The following is a 23,361-nucleotide window of genomic DNA, read 5'->3' as shown; positions in this document are numbered from 1 at the left end:
AAATGGCTTCAAACGAAATATGAGCAACTCCAGGGTAAAAGGGCCTTTGTTGTTTCAGTCAAATCTTGCACTTCAATCTCTAGATCATCCTAGTTGTTTTTCTCTTAGTTTGCTAGTTTTTTCGTAATCAGAATGGCACCAATGTTGTTTAGTTGGTAAGTTGTGACTGACTCTTTTGTGACCCCATGGAATGTAGCCCACCAGGCTCCTTTGTCCATGGGATTTCCTAGGCAAGAATACTGGAGTGGGTTGCCATTTCCTTCTCCAGCGGATCTTCCTGATCCAGGGATTGAACACGTCTCCTGCATTGGCAGGCGGATTCTTTACCACTGTGCCACCAGGGAAGCTAATGGCACAAATACTAAAGGTAAAAAGCATAATGACTGAATCTTTTTTAGCATGTGAATATACCACATAGAACGATTTGATACTGAAGAATAGGTTGAATTTTATACATGGATATTCAAACAAGCACTTAACTGCAAAACCTTAATTTTCATTTACACAATATACTATGACAAGTACATTTAGGAAGTCTAATGAAACTTAATTATTTCTCTAAACATATTCAAGAGAAAAGCAAATCACTACAAGTATTTTTTAAAAGCTCAATTTTATGCAATTTTGAGTTGGTTATTAATCCTGACCTATAAGCAATATGAACTATTATATGAATATGAATAGGTCATACACAATTATATATTATATATAATATGAATAGGTCATACACAATATGACCTATACACCAGGCCTTCCCTGGTGGCTCAGACAGTAAAGCGTCTGCCTACAATGTGGGAGACCTGGGTTCAATCCCTGGGTCAGGAAGATCTTCTGGAGAAGGAAATGGCAACCCACTCCAGTATTCTTGCCTGGAAAATCCCATGGACGGAGGAGCCTGGTAGGCTACAGTCCATAGGGTGGCAAAGAGTCAGACACGACTGAGCGACTTCATTCATACACAATATGAAATCATATCTATTGGAAGTATAGTAAAATGTTTCCATTCACTTGATAAGGCAAACTAGTCTAGTAATCCTTAATTTCAGGCCATATCCAAATTCTAACTGTTCAAAACAAACAGGAAAGAACAAAACCATCTCTAAACTAATTATAATCTCACACACACACACACACACACACACACACTAACCCAGAAATGGGAGACTGTTTTCATCTTTTCTAAGGGTTGTTTAAAATTCAATCCAAGAATGGAGGGGCTTTTCTTTCACTGAAATATTTTATGTTTATCAGCTCTTTCAATTAAAACTATGGCATGAATATCACTTAAGCATTTGTTGTTGTATGGTAGGCATACTCCTAAAATGGATTCTCACTCTCTAATGTACACACCTTGTATCATCCATGTCTCGTGAGCGTGTGTGGAATTTGTATATGGGAATATGATGTTACCTACATGGCACAAAGGCTTTTGCAGGTATAATTAAGGTTGGCTTTGAGTTAATCAAAAGAGAAATCATCTCAGTGGATCTGAGCTGCTAACAAGAGACCTCTAAATCTGGGTCTGAAGGTCAGAGACAAAGGATGTTGAAGAGATTCAAAACGCGAGAGGAATTCTTCTGCTGGTCTTGCAGGAGTAAACTGCCATCGTGTCAAAGGCTCCGCAGCAGGGAGCTCAGAAGTTGAGTGAGCTGACTTGCAGAGCTTCTCCATCTTCGGCTGCAAATAATATAATCAATCTGATTTTGGTTCTGGTGATGTCCATGTGTAGAGTCGTCTCTTGTGTTCCAGACGTCTTCCAAACGTCTCTTGGAAGACAGTGTTTGCTATGACCAGTGCGTTCTCATGGCAAAACGGTTAGCCTTTGCCCTGCTTCATATTGTACTCCACGGCCAAATTTGCCGGTTACTCCAGGTATCTCTTGACTTCCTACTTTTGCATTCCAGTCCCCTATGATGAAAAGGACATTTTTTGGGGGTGTTAGTTCTACGAGGTCTTGGAGATCTTCAGCGAATTGCTCAACTTCAGCTTCTTTGGCATTACTGGTTGTGGCATAGACTTGGATTACTATGAATAGTTTGCCTTGGAAATGAACTGAGATCATTCTGTTATTTTTGAGACTGCATCCAAGTATTGCATTTTGGACTCTTTTGTTGACTATGAAGGCTACTCCATGCCTTCTAAGGGAGGAAGTTGACAGCCAGCAAGAAAACAGGAACCCCCACCTGAAACAATCTGAATGAGTCTCAGATGGGACCACAGACCTCACTGATACCTTGATTTTAGAAATGTGATTCTGAGCAGAGAACCCAGCTGGCCTGTGCCCAGACTTCTGACCTACAGAATTGTGAGTAAATAAACAGGTGCTGTTTTAAGCTGTAAATTTTGTAATTTGCTATGCAGCAATAAAAACTATAAAATATATCTCTTATGGAAAGAAAGTGAAGATGAAGTGGGAATTGGAAAAAAAAAAAAAACTGATGGGAAAGGCCTTTGAGGCTTTCATGCTGTACACTTCAGTGGCTTCCACATTGGATATTTCAAGATAATTCTCAAAGTATCCAAGGAAAATATTAAAGCTTCTAGATGTGTATTCCTCATCATTAAAAATCACCCTTTGGGGGTATATTTAATAACATGAACAATGTTAACACAAGCAGATCATTTATACATGTTCATATATTTAGAGATTTTGGTTAAAATAATTTAGAAAACACCATTCTAATCACTATGTAAGAAGACATGTATCCCTCTAAAGATGTCCTACCCTATCTGACTCCTGCCATCCATTCTATAATAAAGTTTCTTGTTTAGTTGCTAAGTAGTGTCTAACTCTTTTGCGACCCCATGGACTGTAGCCTGCCAGGCTCCTCTGTCCATGGGATTTCCTAGGCAAGGATACTGGAGTGGGTTGCCATTTCCTTCTCCAGGGGATCTTCCCAACCCAGGGATCAAACCCACATCTCCTGCACTGGCAGGTAGATTCTTTACCACTAAGCCACCAAGTAAGCCTATATGGGAAGCTGCTGCTGCTGCTAAGTCACTTCAGTCGTGTCCGACTGTGTGTGACCCCATAGACGGACGCCCACCAGGCTCCCCCGTCCCTGGGATTCTCCAGGCAAGAACACTGGAGTGGGTTGCCATTTCCTTCTCCAATGTGTGAAAGTGAAAAGTGAAAGTGAAGTCGCTCAGTCGTGTCCGACCCTTAGCGACCCCACGGACTGCAGCCTACCAGGCTCCTCCATCCATGGGAATTTCTAGGCAAGAGTACTGGAGTGGCTTGCCATTGCCTTCTCCGATATGGGAAGCTACAAAATACCAAATTGGGAAATACTAGAAATTTTCATATTTCCAATATTTACTGCGATGTATCATGTTTATCATGTTCCATGTTTAGGCATTTAAACTTCTGAAATGCTAGACATGTCATAAAGAAATCATTTTTAAGGGTTTTTCCTGAGATGTTATTGTGGAGTATGTGAACTGGTAAGCAATTCTGCACCATGTGTTTTTATTCACCAAATTTATTGTTGAACATTCAGAACATCAAATTATGACAGATTAAAAAGAAAGCACCAAATAATGCTACACATTAATACCTGAGCGGAGACTGAAGGCAAATATTCATCTATTAAACCCTACACCATTACGTTGAAACACAGATAAAAACATTCACAACACTCTATGGAGTACAATAAATAGCACTTTTTGTGAATTACAACTAGTTAAATGTAATAATGTTAATTATATCATACAAAAAGTACACACAAAATTACACATAAATGTATTTAGTATACCATACATTGTACAAAGTACTGGAGAAGGTCATGCATGTTTGAAAGGAAAAATCTGCAAGATGACAATCATTTTTCAGTATATATTATAGGATGAATTGTTTTACACTGCTAAGTATTATTATGTGCTGCATTTTCTGAATGAGAATAAAATTACTGATTTGCAAATTAATGATTACTGAGTCTATCTCAGTAAAACACATGGTTTGTCCTCTATAAACTTTTAACTATAATACAGAAACTGATGCAGGTTGACATGACAGCCATGTATCTTACTGTATTACATACCCTTGCCCAAATTATTTCCATCTCAATTTGACCATGCTTTAAGGAAAGACATTTTCTTTCTACACACTTTCAAAGAAACCTATATTTTTGTCTTTGATGGGAGGTAGTGGAGGTTAAATGAGAAGAAAGAAAAATGCTGTTTATATTCAAAATTATAAATAAAAAATATACAAAAAATTCTGAGTACACAGAGATATGGGCATCTTTTAGCAGAGACCATGAATGTCCTATGAATGGAATAATTTGTTTTGACTGAAATTATATCCATTATTTTAAATAAGCATAATAAAAATGTAAGTCTTTACATTAAAAGAAAATCCAAAGAAAACTGGGGCCAGTTTTCTCTTGGTATCTTAAAAATAACTAGGAAGAAAAAAGTAAAAGGGAAGATAATGTTTAAATATATACATGAATCTGAGTTTATATTTAATGAAAAATCATTATTGGCTAAACTAACTTTGACATACAAGGCTCAATAATCTGAGAAAAAAATAAGTACATGTCTTAAAGAAGAATTCATGTCTTTGATATTCATTAAAAAGACAAAAAAATACATTTGCAGATTACGTTTTCATGTGTATTAATCTCAGAAATGCCACCACCTTTTCCTAAAATAAATCTGTTTTCAAAAACTGTAGCCAAACTTAGTTTTCTACATTTATGAAGTTTAAGTTAATTTTAATTTGAAATGGGAACTATGGAAATTAAGAGGCCTGGGGAGCAATAGTTCAGCTTATACTAAGGGAAATACTGATTAACTGTTATTTAAAATTTTTTACTTCACCAGCCTCAAAGAAAAGGATTTGGGGCCAATTTGAGAAGACCACCAATAATAAAATATATAATTATAAAACTTCAGGGCATTCTTTCAGCATTTTAAGGCACGGTCTGTTTTATCCCAAACAACTATAAGTTCAAGGTCACAGTGTTAATATGCATTCAATTTTGGTCTGGTTTTTCACGGGTATGTTGCTACATTTATAGTTAGCCATAAACTTAAGAAATGGTAATACAATCACTTCAAAACAATGTATCTAAATCATTTTTATAATTTTTAAAATGTAAATACACAATTTCTTAATTTATATACACTAAAAACTGGATTTTTCTCCTTCTACAGTAGAGGCAGAGAAGATTATTTGTACCAATATTCCAACAAATACATATCTGATTATAAAGAAAACATGGTTATGTTAAATACAGGCATCTCCTATTTAGGATAAAACTATTCAACACAAAGGACAAACTCATTCCAAAAATAATGTTTACTGAATTTTTAGATCTTATACATCATCTTTTTATTATCATCTACCCCCACCAGATAATTGGATAATCAAAGCCAAATATTTTGGAAACTGTTGCTTCTTTACTTCCAAGGCTACTTATGCAAACTGCATCAACATGACTGGGCAGAGAAAGTTAACTGACATTAAATTATGGGAAAAACCGTAATATGAGGGACTGAAATTCCCTGTGAAAATTTCTATAGGAGGGAAATTAAAGAATTTCAATCATATAATAACACAACAGTTTCTGAATCTATCATATTTCAGCTTTTCCAATGTTAACACTTCATCATTAACATCTTGATTGTCTTTATATTTTCCTTTAAGATGCATTTTACAATGCTTACTTCATTGTACTATGTTGCGTTCCAGGGGAAATGGAATGAATGGAGAAACAGAAAATAAAAGAAATTCCACAAAAAACTTTCTATTACATAAATGAGAGACACCTTTACTAAAAATGATCAGGGCAATAAAATTTAAAGTTTTACAGAATTAATCTGAAACAAGATTACCTAAATGATTTCAACTAATTACTGAAAGATCATTATCAAGTAAACTAATTTTCATCCAATAAAACCAGAAAACACTATTTCAGAAATCAGACAAACTAGAATACACTATGCTATAAGCTTTATATATTTTCAAAGAAAAATCAGGATATAGAATATAAATTTTGATGATTTGAGTATTTAATATAAGTCCTAGAAGAAAAATACTGAAAAGATTATTTTTGCTTTAATCCCAATATGGTAAGAAAAGTTCATTGGCACAGATATCTGGAGGTATTTTAAAATTTCATTAGCTTTGGTGGCAAAGTGTGTTTTGCTAACCATATGAATACAGTTCTATTTTCAATGGAGAGCTTCATGCTAAAAAAATTCAAATGTGTTTTTTTTTTCCTAAAAAAAGGGATGTAAAAAGTCCACTATGAAACAAAACAAGTACAACATGAAATACAAAACATGCCTATCATTTAGGCTTTTGAACAATAGTTCTATGCTTTGTCTATTAATCTTTTATTAGTAACATTTCTACTATATAAATACTAAAAACCAAAATAACACCAAAAAAATTAGCATATGAACTTTACAAAAATGGCTACTTCTAGAGTTCTTAAACTAGGATTAGGGTTCACAGATGCAAACAAATCTGCATAACTAATCAAACTACATCAACAGATAGAGTTTTTCAGAAGTGTTCCAAGTTACAATGTACAGAATGAGCACAGAATAAATCTGACTCATATATATCAAGTCCTATACAAAGTCATTAGAAATTAACTGGTTACTTGGTATTTCAAAACATAGTCATTTTTGGCAGCATAACATGCAAAACACTTTTAGAAAGTACTTCACTTGATTTAAAAAATTTCAGCTGGAGACAATGTAATGAAGATCTATCAATAGCTTAGAATATCATCTAACTTTTAAAAGTGATATTACTAATTCAGGTATATTGCTACATTTCTACTACAAATGAAGTAACAGTTTATTCTATTTCCAAATTTTGTTCCATTCTTCAGACTGTTACTAATATATAAAATTCAGTCATCTGTAATCATAATACAATTTATAAAAAATGTGAATTCTTGAGCATTTAGAGTACACATACTCAGATTTGGATTACTGACTTGACTTTTCTTTCCTATTATTCTTATTAAAAGTAAAGAACATAAGTAGCCTTACAAGCTTTCTATTTCCTCAGGCTGTTAAAATATACTGTGAAAGAATGCATGAGTAATAATGTATAAGCAAAAGTTCATTACAGAACTTGAAATGTCCTTTGTTCAAAAAGACTGGGATAAAATTTCAGCTACAGTCCACGGGGTCACATAGAGTCAGACACGACTGAGTGACGGAACAGAACAGAAAAGTATCTTCTACATTTACCTTACATGGCAAGAAGCTTTCTGTCTGGGTCTAATTTCATAACACAAAGACTTTTATTGCTTCTTTTATTCCTGGGGAGTGCAATACTCTTCAAATTGATCCCCCCCCAAAAAAAAACTTCACAAGGTTATCGTTTCCTATAATTTCATAAATCTAAAACACAGAGAAAACACAAAGAGATGACAAAAAATAATCAACAAATACCTTAGTCACATAAGTCCCTACACATTAAAAAAATTCTTCCTAACTTAATAACAAGTTACTAAAAAATTGCAATGTGGCACTGTAAGGTTCTGCCCTAAACCTCACAATAAAGCAAAGATATTACATTATTACATTAATTCTAAACATGAAAATACAGGCCAACTGAACCGTCTGGGATTCAGGAATCAACAATTCTAGCTTACCTCATCAGCTCTGTGTTTTCCTATTTCTCCAGACCTTTCAAGAATAAACTGAAAACTGAGTTTTACCTTTGTTTTATTTCCCTTGAGCACCTTCTGTAAGAGATGCTAATCAACAGTGAGGTGAAAAGAATACACTATGCTGTAAGTGAAAAATCTGAAGAGTTAAGAATAGGAACTATAATGAACAAATCAGATAATCTGTCTCATGAAAGTATGTGTGTGTGGTGGAAATGTGTAGCATCTGCATGAGTGGCAGGATAATCAACAAAAACCATTTACTAGGCCTATTATAGTTCTTTATTTCCTCTCCTTACTGCATAATCATGCAGATCTGAAAGTACTGTGTTTGTCCTGTCCAGGCTATATTTGATTTAGGTATCAACAATAGGGTCTAGGAGTAATTTTTATAAGTTAAAATCTCAAAAAAATCTAAATAAAGATGTCATAACAACAGAGCTCAGAAGTTTTCTAAATGAGACAATCCCTAACTGCCAATAAAGTTTCATTTTTAGTAACATTTCTGATAAACCTGTGCTGTTTTGCCAGCTAATAATATAGGTCTTAATGGCAACCCACTCCAGTGTTCTTGCCTGGAGAATCCCAGGGATGGGGGAGCCTGGTGGATGCCGTCTATGGGGTCGCACAGAGTCAGACACGACTGAAGCGACTTAGCAGCAGTAGGTAAGATTGAAGGAATGTGTAATTTAAACACAAAGGACTTTCCTTTTCTCAAGCGATAGAAAGATTAATTTTACTAATCTTCAGAAAAAGCCTGCCTTCTCATCTCTGATAGTTATTTGGGTTTAAATTACGTTAGAACCTGATGAAGACCCTGTGAAAATGAGTGTGTGTGTGTGTGTGTGTGTATTATGTATAAGAAGCCAAACTACTGTTGTTTATACACGCTTAATTAGAATCTTTTCTGTGGTCCTAAAATGAAATATTTTGTTGGAATAAGACTTTAGGACTACATGGTAACTACACTCACATGAAAATATTTTCATGAAAATTAGTGTGCCTAGTCTGCTGCTTTGGGAGAAGGCAATGGCAAGCCACTCCAGTACTCTTGCCTAGAAAATCCCATGGATGGAGGAGCCTGGTAGGCTGCAGTCCGTGGGGTCGCTAAGGGTCGGACACGACTGAGCAACTTCACTTTCACTTTTCACTTTCCACTTTCACACACTGGAGAGGGAAATGGCAACCCACTCCCGTGTTCTTGCCTGGAGAATCCCAGGGACAGGGAAGCCTGGTGGGCTTCTGTCTGTGGGGTCACACAGAGTCGGACACGACTGAAGTGACTTAGCAGCAGCAGCAGCAGCAGTCTGCTGCTTTAACATGCTAACACACTACCCACAAATAAGAAATTTAAGCTTGTTACATTTTACCGATAAGCAGAAATAACTAAACAAGCAGACTCTAGATCACATAAACACAATGATTATAGCTGTCAATTGTGATGAAAGTACAGGCCAAATTAGAAGATTCTAATTAATGAATTTGCTTAGGTTCTGTATATGGAACTAAGTTCAAATTTAGAAATATTTAAATGACATATTTAACCTGTAATTTGAAATACAACTACACCTGAGTGAAAAAACAAAAGGCATCCTATGAGTAAAAGTTGTTACGAGCATGTGTATAGCTAAACCTAGGCATATGTATACTTGTTTAAATATGTATGTGACATGTCATGGTAAAGTGTACACTTTCCTTTCAGGTTTGAACACACAAGCATTTTGTGTTTTAATCCCTTTTGCTACTTTTAGCAAACAAACAAGAGCCTGGTATGCCTGCCATGTCTACTATGAGGTTTTCACTTCCCTTTAATGATCTCACTAAGTGAAAGTATGAATACTGAACATAAAGCTGAGAAAGAGAACAATAGAATAAAAAAAACTTATAACTCTCAGAGACGACAGCAAGATCCTCTTCAACTGATGATAAAACAGTAACGACCTGAGGAACAGCTGAGAAAAGAAGTGAGGCAACCCTCTCAGTTCAGTTCAGTTCAGTCGCTCAGTCGTGTCCAACTCTTTGCGACCCCATGAATCACAGCACGCCAGGCCTCTCTGTCCATCACCAACTCCCAGAGTTCACTCAAACTCATGTCCACAGAGTCGGTGATGCCATCCAGCCATCTTATTCTCTTTCGTCCCCTTCTCCTCCCGCCCCCAATCCTTCCCAGCATCAGAGTCTTTTCCAGTGAGTCAACTCGTCGCATGAGGTGGCCAAAGTATTGCAAAATGGGGGTGACTCTCTAACAGGCAGGAACAGCTGAGAGGTTGTAGCGGAATTCAGTTACAATGGCAGGTAAGATGAACCTGGTACTCCTGGACATTCCTTGGCACTAACAAGGACACAAGTTCACAAGTGCAACTGTGAAGTTACTGGAACGTAAGGACTATACTTGAAAGGTTTTGGGTATTTACAGCATACACATCGGAAGGAAGGACTCTATCACCCAGGTATACCCCAGCTGGAGTTATATCTACTTTCTAAAAACGAGCTTAAATCTGAAATGAAATCTAAATATTACCCTTATCTGTCAAATAGTAATTACCTTGGCAAATTAAGATTCTACTATTTAAACCCAGTGACTAAATACTCCAACTTATTTAGGTATATTGTTTATACTTATGCTATTAATGGAATAACAGTTTTCCACTGTTATTCCATTAATAGTTTAATTCTACACATTAAATGTAGTACTGCACTTGATCACGCTGATTTTTTTCCCTATGGGAGACAAAAACTGTGCAAATGCAGAGTTTTTTTCTGACTACTAGAATTTAGTTATTTTAATGATCCATCATGACCCGAGACACTTGGCAACCATGGGGTCAATGAATTAAATGAAATGGTACAGACTGAATGACTGAACTGCTCCAATGCCTGTAAGTAAATACCTATGAGAATTTGCTTCAAATTTAGCAATACATCTCTTCAATAGTCTCCTGATAATCACTAAGAACACAAAATAAGATTCTTATTTGAAAAGCAAGAAGAAAATTTCATTAAGTTTTAAATTTGAATTATGTTTCCATTCACCAATCTTGTTTGGTTATCAAGAAAACATGTCTCCTTTGAACTTAAAGCGTATTTTCACAGATGTAAGAAAATAAAAGATCTATTTTGTTCACTCTGGCTGCCAAAAACTAAAGATTGTGGCTATTTTATTTCTGATAAAGCAGTTTAAATTTCATTAATTTTTTAAGACTTATATTTCAAAATATATAGCGTAGCAAATACAAAGTAGCCCACTTTTCAGAAGAAACCTTGATGAAATGAGCAGAATGTTTGAAGTGATGAGACAAAAAACAATGCTACATTTACTAAGTGTTTAGGAGAAGACCCTGGCATGGCCAATCAAGCAGACTAGCTATGCAGAGAAGTCCTCAAAGACAGTGGCCACCATATCCTTTTACTAATTTTTCAAAAATGACGAGTACACAGATGTCATACCGCAAAACAAAACCATGCTTCAACTACTTTCCTCAAGCATTACAAAACTAATTTCCTATCTTCAATATTGTAAAAATAGACTTGTCTTTTCCAAAGGATCTTGCTGTCGACACTGATGGATCTGTGTTGTTCCCACTGAATACTGGTCCTCAAGGCATAAATTATCTTTATCACTCCTTAAATCCAATCTTACATAAAGTTGCATAATGCATGGAGTAAAAGAGGAATGAAGACAAAGCATGGAACCCTATATAAGTGTGATGACCCAAAAGCAATCACACCAACAGCCAGAGGAAGTGGAAACTGTGAAGTAGTCTTCAATAATTTACTGTAAAGAGACAGAAATATACATTATAACGTTAACTTACTCAGTGAACAAAAACTGAATATGTCAATCTTTTATACAGTTTCGTTAAGTACTCTATGTGATTTTAGATAAAGTGATTTTTCACATTAAGAATTTAACAGTCCATATTTTTAAAAAAGTATCAGTACGAATAAATTTTGGCTGGAAAAGAGAAACATATTCTATTAAGTAAATAACCAGTTTTGCTTATTCTTGTAAATTTTAAGCACAAAAAAATACTAGTTGGACTTATATTCAGCAATTTGACTTCTTGGAGATTTATCTTAATAAGAAAAAAAATCAATAATGTTTACTAAGATATAGCTACAGAAATATTTATTTTCAACCTATTTAATATCAGCAAAAAGCTTCAATAACAAAAAAAATAATAATCCTCAATTCATAACAGGAGCATATAAGACAAGACACTAAATATTAAAAAATACCATCAAGAAAGACTGTTACCTTTTTACTCTGAAAAGAGAGAAACTGAGGGATTAAGAAATTTACCGAAGGACACAAAGCCTTAGATTTAAACCCTAGATCTGCCTGATTTTAGAATATCTGCAACTACCTGCCAGAATCAACTGGAAAACACTCTCAGAGCAAATAAGCAGTCAGTGAAAGGTAAAATTTTATTATGGAAAATCTTAAACATATATATAAGTAGATTAACAGTACAATGAACCTCATGGAACCCATCCCCCAGCCTCAGAAATTATCAAGTCATGGCCAATCCTACTTCATCTATATTACTACCTACTTTCAACTCCTGTATTTTATTGGAAGCAAACTTAAATATCAAATATTTTAACGATTAACTTTTTAAAGAAAAAAATTATTACATATTAACAAATAAAACCCATAATTAAGAAAACATAATACATTTGCACATAAGCTGTATATTTACATATAAACCTAATTACTATTAAAGGATTGCCTTTAGTATTGTCCACATAAACAGGAACAAAAGGTATGTCCAGACCTAAAAGAATACCAGGAATAGATGAGAGAAAAAGAAAGATTAAAAACTATACCTTGACTTCATTGAAGTAGTGTAAGTATTTCCAAGAATTGCCATAGTTGGAATAAGGATAAATGCCAAAGGTTTACATGGATCAGGATTAAGTTTAAAGTAATACCTAGATTAGAAAGAAAAAAAAAAACATAAGCCAACAAAGCATAGCCCATCATTTTAAATTATCAGAATCAATAAAGAAATTTCAAAGCCTTACAATTACAATGTGGATAAAAGAAAGCTCTAAATTGCTCAAGAAATCATTAATAAATAAATTTTGCTCTATATCATCTTTATACTCAAGGTTTTAGATGGAGAATTATGTTCAGAAGCTACTAAAGGAAATGAAAATATCCAATATGGAAGCACTTCCTTTCTGTAAGTATATGCCTGAAAGGTCATATACAGATAATATTTCATAAAACAAATTATTTAAAATACGTTTAAATTGTTCCATTTAAATAAGATTAAAAAATAAAAGTTTACACAAAGTAACTTTCCTGTACTTTTTCTTTAAATTTATTGTCCCTTACTTTTTATTTATTTATTTATTTTTTTTTTTTTACATATGTTGATGAATGCTGTGATAGGGATAATCAGATGTTTTAGTTTTAGCATACTGAAGAGACTTAGGGTAGGGGAGGTGGGCTACAAATAAGAACAATTTCTTAGAGGAGATTCTTTTTTAGCTGATTGCTGATGGAAGGATAGGAGGTAGTGGCAATGTTGGGAAAAGATGTTTCAGGGAGAAAGAAAGCATTTGTAAGAGTCTGGATATAAGTTCTACAAGACTGTGTAGCCTAGATTGTGAAGGGAGGCTAAAGCAATGGAAAAGAGAGAAGATAAAAAGATAAGCAAGAACCAGAGCATGAAAGGCTGTGGCAAGGCATTTGAATTTTATAAAGAAATGGAAAGACTTGAACTTTGTAAAGTAATGGCTGCAGAGTGCTATGATCAGGCTTTTGGTATGATAATAATTAACTGAACAAGCTTGACTTGTTCTTTAATAGCAGAGAGCAAATGTAAATATGGGGAGAGTTGATGGTGGCCAAAATTAAGGATAGAAAGAAATGGATATTTCCAGAATTTTAATAAGAAAATTATCTTTCTTATTAATCTATCCTTGAGGTGGCAATTGTGGATGATGAATCAGAATTCTTTTTCTTCTTATCCCAACCAATTTTTAATTTCAAATTTGTAATCAAAATTGACTTTAGATCCTTAAAATTCTCTCTTTAGAACCTATTGAAATGCATAAGTATATATAATACCTTTTAAGATTCTTTAACATCTATCTATGCATCCATCTAGGGCTTCCCTGGTGGCTCAGATGGTAAAGAAGCGGCCTAGAATATAGGAGACCCAGGTTTGATGCCTGGGTCAGGAAGATCCCCTGGAGCAGGAAATGGCTACCTACTCCGGTATTCTTGCCTGGAGAATTCCATGGATAGAGGAGACTGGCGGGGTACAGTCCATGGGGTCAGGTCGCAAAGAGTTGGACACGACTTGTCCCTTACTTTTTAAAATCCAAATTCTCATCTGTTGCATTGAATGAGATAACTAAGCCTTTCAGAATCATAAATTTGTGCTCCTGAAGTGGTTTTCTCCCCAAATCTGGGATCAAAATTCTGGACCTTGATTAAAGTAAGGGACTTTCTAAGTTACTTCAGTCGTGTGTGACTGTTTGAATCCCCACAGACCATAACTTGCCAGGCTCCTCTGTCCAAAGGATTTTCTAGGCAACAATACTGGATTAGGTTGCCATACCCTCCTCCAGGGGATCTTCCCAACCCAGGGATCGAATGCGCACCTTTTAAGTCTCCAAATTCAGGTCAGTTCAGTCGCTCAGTCATGTTCGACTCCCCGCGACCCCATGAATCAAAGCACGCCAGGCCTCCCTGTCCATCACCAACTCCCGGAGTTCACTCAAACTCATGCCCACAGAGTCGGTGATGCCATCCAGCCATCTCATTCTCGGTTGTCCCCTTCTCCTCCTGCCCCCAACCTTTCCCAGCATCAGAGTCTCTTCCAGTGAGTCAACTCGTCGCATGAGGGGGCCAAAGTACTGCAGTTTCAGCTTTAGCATCAGTCCTTCCAATGAATACCCAGGATAGATCTCCCTTAGAATGGACTGGCTGGATCTCCTTGTGGTACAAGGGACTCGCAAGAGTCTTCTCCAACACCACAGTTCAAAAGTATCAATTCTTCGGCGATCAGCTTTCTTCACAGTCCAACTCTCATATCCATACATGACCATGGGAAAAACCACAGCCTTGACTAGACGGACCCTGGTTGGCAAAGTAATGTCTCTGCTTTTTAATATACTATCAAGGTTGGTCATAACTTTCCTTCCAAGGACTAAGCGTCTTTTAATTTCATGGCTGCAATCAGCATCTGCAGTGATTTTGGAGCCCAAAAATATAAAGTCTGACACTGTTTCCACTGTTTTTCTATCTATTTCCCATGAAGTGATGGGACCAGATGCCATGATCTTTGTTTTCTGAATGTTGAGCTTCAAGCCAACCTTTTCACTCTCCTCTTTCACTTTCATCAAGAGGCTTTTGAGTTCCTCTTCACTTTCTGCCATAAGGGTAGTGTCATCTGCATATCTGAGATTATTGATATTTCTCCCGGCAATCTTGATTCCAGCTTGTGCTTCTTCCAGCCCAGCGTTCCTCATGATGTACTCTGCATATAAGTTAAATAAGCAAGGTGACAATATACAGCCTTGACGCACTCCTTTTCCTATCTGGAACCAGTCAGTTGTTCCATGTCCAGTTCTGACTGTTGCTTCCTGACCTGCATACAGGTTTCTCAAGAGGCAGGTCAGGTGGTCTGGTATTCCCATCTCTTTCAGAATGTTCCACAGTTTATTGTGATCCACACAGTCAAAGGCTTTGGCATAGTCAATGAAGCAGAAATAGATGTTTTCTGGAACTCTCTTGCTTTCTCCATGATCCAGCGGATGTTGGCAATTTGATCTCTGGTGCCTCTGCCTTTTCTAAAACCAGCTTGAATACCTGGGAATTCACGGTTCACATATTGTTGAAGCCTGGCTTGGAGAATTTTGAGCATGACTTTACTAGCATGTGAGATGAGTGAAATTGTGCGGTAGTTTCAGCATTCTTTGGCATTGCCTTTCTTTGGGATTGGAATGAAGACTGACCTTTTCCAGTCCTGTGGCCACTGCTGAGTTTTCCAAATTTGCTGGCATATTGAGTGCAGCACTTTCACAGCATCATCTTTCAAGATTTGAAACAGCTCAACTGGAATTCCATCACCACCACTAGCTTTGTTCGTAGTGATGCTTTCTAAGGCCCACTTGACTTCACATTCCAAGATGTCTGGCTCTAGGTCAGTGATCATGTTATCGCGACTATCTTGGTCGTGAAGATCTTTTTTGTACAGTTCTTCTGTGTATTCTTGCCACTTTTTCTTAATATCTTCTGCTTCTGTTGGGTCCATACCATTTCTGTCCTTTATCTAGCCCATCTTTGCATGAAATGTTCCCTTGATATCTCTAATTTTCTTGAAGAGATCTCTTGTTTTTCCTATTCTGTTGTTTTCCTCTATTTCTTTGCATTTATCGCTGAGGGAGGCTTTCTTATCTCTCCTTGCTATTCTTTGGAACTCTGTATTCAGATGCTTATATCTTTCCTTTTCTCCTTTGCTTTTCGCTTCTCTTCTTTTCACAGCTATTTGTAAGGCCTCCTCAGACAGCCATTTTGCTTTTTTGCATTTCTTTTCCATGGGGATGGTCTTGGACCCTGTCTCCTGTACAATGTCCCGAACCTCCGTCCAGAGTTCATCAGGCACTCTATCTATCTGATCTAGTCCCTTAAATCTATTCCTCACTTCCACTGTATAATCAGAAGGGATTTTGACTTAGGTCATACCTGAATGGTCTAGTGGTTTTCCCTACTTTCTTCAATTTAAGTCTGAATTTGGCAATAAGGAGTTCATGATATGAGACACAGTTAGCTCCTGGTCTTGTTTTTGCTAACTGTATACAGCTTCTCTATCTTTGGCTGCAAAGAATATAATCAATCTGATTTCGGTGTTGACCATCTGGTGATGTCCATGCGTAGAGTCTTCTTTTGTGTTGTTGGAAGAGGGTGTTTGCTATGACCAGTGCGTTCTCTTGACAAAACTCTATTAGCCTTTGCCCTGCTTCATTCCGTGCTCCAAGGCCAAATTTGCCTGTTACTCCAGGTGTTTCTTGACTTAGCAGACAGGTATTTTACTAACACTGCCTGGGAAGCCCAAAATAAGGGACAGAGGAAGGATATTAACATCTGGTAACCAGTGATTTAATTTATTGAACTTGTTTTGATTCATCTGACTTTAAAAAAAAACCTCCTCCAATATGTAGATAATCTGAAAAATTTACATCATTTCTAAAATCTATATTAATCAGGAGTTCACTATTAACTGAATAAGGGAGCTTTGTTTAAAAGACAATTTACTAAAAACTTAATATTCTAGAAATAACCTTAGAAGGCATTTTAGAATTCATTTAACCTAGGACACAAATGACAGCTTTCAGTAGTGAAATACCTGATCACTTACTTTAGTTCAATGTGTAGGACACACCACAGAAGTACACACTTTCTTCATTATTTCTATTATTTTAAATGTAGCATTTATCTTCCCCTCAATTTAATATAAAATTGATCTTAAGTTGAAAAATTAAAGCACTAGCATTATGAATACCTTAAGTAAGCAAAATAAAGCACATTTTCATGTATTTCTAGACTCAAAAAAGGTTAAAGGAAAAGTGAATAAAATAGAATTCTCCCCTATTGGGTAGATTTTAGGGAAGTTTATATTTTCATGGAAAAAAAGAAAATGTGAATATGCTAAAAATAAATTTCAGATGAAAGCTTCTTGTTCTTGCAAAAGTTTTATGAATCATTAGGAATCTTGCAAGTCTCTACTTACAGATATTTATCATTTAAACCACATAAATTATAACTATATAAATAAAACTTACCTAAGATTCTTTAGCCAATAAATTAAAGATGGCATGCTGAGTAATACAATCCATGTTAATAAGTTAATCAAAGTACTGTGCATGCGAAGACTATCTTCAGCATCACTGGCAGATAAACGAAGATGGTGTACTGCAGAGTCTTTATGGTGATTGGATTTTTTTTCACTTCTTCTAGAGTGTTTGGGATTCTATAAAGCAATAAAGCAAAAATATTGAGATATTAAGTAAAATTATGTATTACTTTATTTAGAATCATAATTATCGAACAGCTGAATACAGTTTTTCATTACCAAACTGATATAAAATACTGGAATTATCTTATTTCAAAGTATTTTAAAGCAGTTGTCAGTTATAAAACTTATTCCATTGACTTGTTATTTCCACTGCTAAGAATATATCCTCTAAGTAATTATTTGAAATAAAATTTAAGAGATAATTGTAATAACAAAAGCAACTTAAGTACTAACATCAAATTAAATGACAATCTCTAAGCCTTATTTTAATATTCATTAGGTTCAATTTTCTTAAAGCTATTTAAATTCAAATAGTGTACACTTCTAAATATTGTAAAATTCTAACTTAAAAAAAAACAAAATAAACTTTTATGTTTTTCCATGTTCTATAGAGTTATGAAAATAAAACTTACCACAGTCTGGCTGTTTTTAAAAGTTGTTAGGCTGGCTTGCAGATGAACAATCTATGAAAAAGAAAAGACATTAATTTTACTTTTATTTTTAAACAAAAAACAACCATTTTTATTGAAATTGAGAAGCATTATAATTTGAAATTTAAAAAATCTAAATAAATAAAAATCCATTTCAACATTTAAAAACATTCTTTTAGAAAAGCTAAATAATAGCTACATGTGCTTGCTATCATGGATTAAAAATCAGAAACAAAATAAAACATCACAGAGTATGTTGGGGCTAGGATATAATGTTAATCTTTCCACACTATGTGACCCTGTGCTTGACTGGTGCCCTGCTAATGCAACTTAAAATGTCATGTAAGTCAAAAATTTGATTATATTCAGCACAATATAAACATCTTAACAAATGTTATATAATCTAAATCTTTGAAAATCGAAACTCAATTATATAGGATGGTAAAATGTTTACGGGAACCTGGGAAAGTCTACAAATTTATTAGGTGTGCTTAAGTATTTGAGAAAGTTTTTCTTACTGTGTCAGTTGTTTGAAATACTCACCTAAAAACCTAAAAATACTATATTTATAAATCAAATTTATATTTATATTTCTGATGGTCATACTTTTCCTTTGAAAACTGAAAGTAATCTATAATGGCATGTATTTAGTGATAAAGTGTTAGTTGCTCAGTTGTGTCTGTGTCTTTGTGACCCCATGGACTGCAGCCCATCAGGCCCCTCTGTCCATGGGATCTTCCTGACCCAGGGATGGAACCTGGGTCGCCTGCATTGCAGGCAAATTCTTTATAGTCTGAGCCACCAGGGAAGCCCATTTGTATTAAATGCAGATGCAAAAAAGTCTTTGCTAGAAAAAAGAAAAAAAGGAAAAAATTATTATCCTTTCTGATATCAACTAACTCTATATAAGGTTAATGTGGAGCTCATGTAATTATATAAACCTGAATTTTCCTGCAAAACTGTCAGTACTTTTAGAAGTGTTTTTCATTTCCTCAGTAAAATTATCAGCTAAATTATTTTCATCAGTCTTACTATTCTTCAGCAACATTTGTAACATTCTACATGTTTCAGCCTGACCAACAGCTTGATCCCATTGACATAACCATTTATTTTGTCTATTATCCATGTTCAAAGAAAAGTTATGAACAAACTGTTCTAGGAGAATGTTTTTCAAAAGTTAACATTATTTGCCAAAGCATCAAGTAGTGTGAAACAGATTACATCTCCTCCCCTCCCTTTGTTTTTTTAATAATTTTTTATTAGAAAACTGAAATTTGTTTTTAACAAAGAAATTCAATTCAGATTAGTAACTTTAGTTCTACAGTTAACTTCATATATCTGAAATAGTTAAGATGTTAAAAAAAAAAAAACTTTACATATAAGCCTGTTATATAATAGAATGTTACTGAAGCAGTGATTGAAAAAAAAATTTTAACAACTATAGGTAATTCTATGCCTGCCTGATACATAACTCAGGCCTTCTCACTTTATTGATTTGACATACCTTAAATACATAGTAAAGATAAGTAAGAAGTATGGCAAAGGCTCCACAAGTTGTCCAGCTAATGAGGATCAAAACAATTGTCAAAATGGGCAAGTCTGGTGATATTATCTTGATATCTTTAGGAAGTTCAGAGGGCCTGGAATAACAAGAATAAAGATTCTAAAAGCATATTAACAGTTATTTAAACAGTCACTATTAAGGAGAAAACAGTATAGTGCTCTGCCAGCTTCTCCTAATCTGCAAGCATTACTATAAGGTAAATAGTAAAGCTTTTTAAAATAAAGATGATGGTGTCACATATTTTAAAATTCTGTTATATACTGTGATAGTTTCTCTTGCATTTAGATATACTATGGATAGTATCAGTACTAAAAAAGAAAAAATATTGTTAAAGATAATTATTACTTATAGGCTCTGTACTACACAATTCTGATCTTGACATGAAAAGAAATCATTTTCTGTTTTTAAAGTCTCAAGGTCACTCAGACATCTCATGATGTTAACGTCAGAAGCACTTTAGAAGAAGTGGAGGAAGAAGTATCATGAGGAGAGTTAACAGAAACTACATCACTGGTTCATCTGAAAAACCCACCAACAACTTCACACCACGTCTTTGGATCATAATAAAACTCTAGGCAATGCTTCTGGAACTCTTACACATTTCATCTAATCTGATCCTACATATCAAGATTGGAGTCTTGCTCTCAGGCTTGACTGAAAACCACCACATAAAATCACTGCCAGAAAAAAAACACTTCCCTCTTGAAAAGATTTAAACAGTGAAATTTAAAAATACTTGTGCACTCTGTTAAACTTTTTTGATTTTTTCACCATCTTAAACACTATGGTCAAAATCAAATGTAGCATTTAACTTGAAATAAATCAGTATCTATGACAGAAACCTAAGTTTGAACACTAACCCCATGTTTTGCTACTTACACATTTTTCCTTAGACATATTTTAGTGAAAGCAAATTATTCTTAACGTTCTCTATCAGAATACAATTTTTTTCTTACTTAAGAGCAATAAGAAAGCTTTTAGTCACTCATTCTTTACCTTTTCAAAGCTAGCCACAATGAAGAAAGAAGTCTCACAGATGTAGAAGAGAGTAGGCCACCCCAGTAGGCAGTACATGTTCCAAATAGAAAAAGAATCAAAGATACAAGGGGGAAACACATACTCTGACTAGTTAAAACGATGGCATCTAATTCTGGTAACAGTAACATATCCCATAATTCTTTAAACCATTTATATCTGTGGATAAAAGAAAACAAGAAATAAAAGCAAATGATACAATAAAAGCAAAAAAATCAACAACTCATTCAAGGATTTAACATCTGAAGCATTCGACCATTCACTAGAGTCCCCAAAGTTCCATGGTATTTAATTTATAATTATCCTGAAAAAACAAATCTCAATTCCTTGTAAGGAACTAGTAAGTCTACTGATCTACAAAGATCTGAGTCTTAAGTCTCAAAACAGTTTTACTGTTCTCTATTAATCCTTGTATTGAAGTCATAAATGTTTTTTTTTAAGTTAGAAGGACAATAGCTAGTTATAACAACAGAAGAAAAGACATCTAAGTAATGCTTCTTAATCCCCCCCAAAAAATTGAAATAAATTAAGAATGCAATGTTAAGTAGTGTAAAGAGATCTAAAATATACTTTGTATGGGAAGTAACAAAAAGTGTTCTGAGGCACTGTTTCATCAGTATCTTACACCACTGTGTGTTCATAAATCTGGGATACTCAAAGATCATGGACTGTATACATTCTTTTGGAAATGTTAAAGTCCTGGTATATTTACAGGTTAAGTTTACACTGTAATAATTACTTTTCAATAAATACTTTTGAAATGGTTAAACTACTGAAGTAAACATTGATAAACTTATTAGGCCTTTGCCTAAGAGAAAATTCCATTTAATAAAACAAGTCAATTGTCTTATTTGTATGAAAATGTATGCTCCATATTTGAGCCAAGCATAATATTGTATACATAAAATTAAAAATCATTATCATGGATAATAAAACTTACCCCAACAGAAACTTAACCATAATTACAAAAGGATCAACTTTGTATGGTTTGGCTTCTTTATCCAACATAGTAGCATATTCTAAGCAATGACCTAGTGATTAAAAATATATATATGTAGTAGAGAATTCACAGTAATTAAGTATGAGACATATTACATCTTGCATTGTTTATAAGAACACCATGTTACATGTGAGAAAGCAAGAGTCTGTATTATTCTAATTTGAAATGCAATCAAAACTACAATGAAGTACCACTGCATTCTGGTCAAAATGGCTATCACTAAAAACTCAACAAATAGTAATTGTTAGAGGATGAAATGGAGAAGGAAATGGCAACCCACTCCAGGACCCCTGGCTGGAAAATCCCATGGGCAGAGGAACCCTGCAGGCTACAGTCCATGGGGTCACAAAGAGTTGGACGTGACTGAGTGGACTTGCACTTCAGAGAGGATGTGGAGAAAACGATGTACCTTCTACACTGTTGGTGGAAATGGAAGTTGGTGCAGCCACTATGGAAAACAGTATGAGGTTCTTTAAAAACTAAAAACAGAACTACTCTATGATCCAGAATCAAATGCAGAATGTATGCAGGTCAAGAAGCAACAGTTCTAACAGGACATGGAATAACGGACTGGTTTCAAATTGGGAAAGGAGTACGTCAAGGCTGTACATTGTCAGCTTGCTTATTTAACTTCTATGCAGAGTACATCATGCAAAATGCTGGGTTGGATGAAGCACAAGCTGGAATCAAGACTGCTGGGAGAAACATCAATCACCTCAGATATGCAGATGACACCATCCTTATGGCAGAAAGCAAAGAGGAACTAAAGAGCCTCTTGACTAAAGTGAAAGAGGAAAGTGAAAAAGCGGGCTTAAAATTTAACGTTCAAAAAATGAAGATCATGGCATCTGGTCCCATCACTTCACAGCAAATAGATGGGAAACAATGGAAACAGTGACACACTCTATTTTCTTGGGCTCCAAAATCACTGCAGATGGTGTCTGTAGCCATGAAATTAAAAGATGCTTGTGCCTTGGAAGAAAAGCTAAGATCAACCTAGACAGCATATTAAAAAGCAGAGATATTATTTTGCTGACAAAGGTCTGTCTAATCGAAGCTATGGTTTTTCTAGTAGTCATGTATGGATGTGAGAGTTGGACCATAAAGAAAGCTGAGCACTGAAGAATTGATGATTTTGAGCTGTGGTGTTGGAGAAGACTCTCTAGTCTCTTGGACAGTAAGGAGATCAAACAAGTCAATTCTAAAGGAAATCAGTCCTGAACATTCACTGCAAGGACTGCTGTTGAAGCTGAAGCTCCAATACTCTTGCCACCTGATGCAAAGAACTGACTCATTGGAAAAGACCCTGATGCTGGGAAAGACTAAAAGTGGGAAGAGAAGGGGACGACAGAGGATGAGACGGTTGGATGGCATCACTGCCTCAATGGACATGAGTTTGAGCAAGCTCTGGGAGTTGGTGATGGCTAGTGACTTAGCAGCAGCAGCAGCAGAGAAGACCGGTGTGCTACAGTCCATGTCATCACAAAGAGTCAGACATGACTGAGCAACTGAATTGATGATTCAGAAATCCTACTCCTGGGTATATAGGCAAACAAAACTCTAATTCAAAAAGATACATGCAACCCTATGTTCATAGCAGCACTATTCACAACAGCCAAGACATAGAAATAACCTAAATGTCCATTGACAGATG

At 35.2% G+C, this 23,361-nt stretch overlaps 1 protein-coding gene across 2 annotated transcripts in view; it reads right to left on the bottom strand.

Annotated features, from left to right (window-relative positions):
* Nucleotides 1-3,472: 3,472 nt before the first annotated feature.
* Nucleotides 3,473-23,361, bottom strand: part of PGAP1 (post-GPI attachment to proteins inositol deacylase 1) — a 78,091-nt gene continuing 58,202 nt past the window's right edge. For both annotated transcript variants that reach the window (XM_055397827.2, XM_055397828.2), the window contains 7 exons: nucleotides 21,648-21,738; nucleotides 20,669-20,866; nucleotides 19,613-19,748; nucleotides 18,091-18,141; nucleotides 17,445-17,632; nucleotides 12,471-12,575; nucleotides 3,473-11,415 (listed from right to left, as the gene is read on the bottom strand). In XM_055397827.2, the coding sequence (XP_055253802.1) occupies nucleotides 11,277-11,415; nucleotides 12,471-12,575; nucleotides 17,445-17,632; nucleotides 18,091-18,141; nucleotides 19,613-19,748; nucleotides 20,669-20,866; nucleotides 21,648-21,738 (908 nt within the window). In that variant the 3' untranslated portion in view covers nucleotides 3,473-11,276. The remainder of the gene's footprint in view (nucleotides 11,416-12,470; nucleotides 12,576-17,444; nucleotides 17,633-18,090; nucleotides 18,142-19,612; nucleotides 19,749-20,668; nucleotides 20,867-21,647; nucleotides 21,739-23,361) is intronic.

This window comes from Moschus berezovskii, chromosome 2 (genome assembly GCF_049115385.1).
Source record: "Moschus berezovskii isolate FMDL1 chromosome 2, NW_MosBer_1.0, whole genome shotgun sequence".
NCBI lineage: Eukaryota > Metazoa > Chordata > Mammalia > Artiodactyla > Moschidae > Moschus > Moschus berezovskii.
Note: the sequence above shows the minus strand (reverse complement) of the source record. Positions and strands in the feature narration are given on the sequence as shown.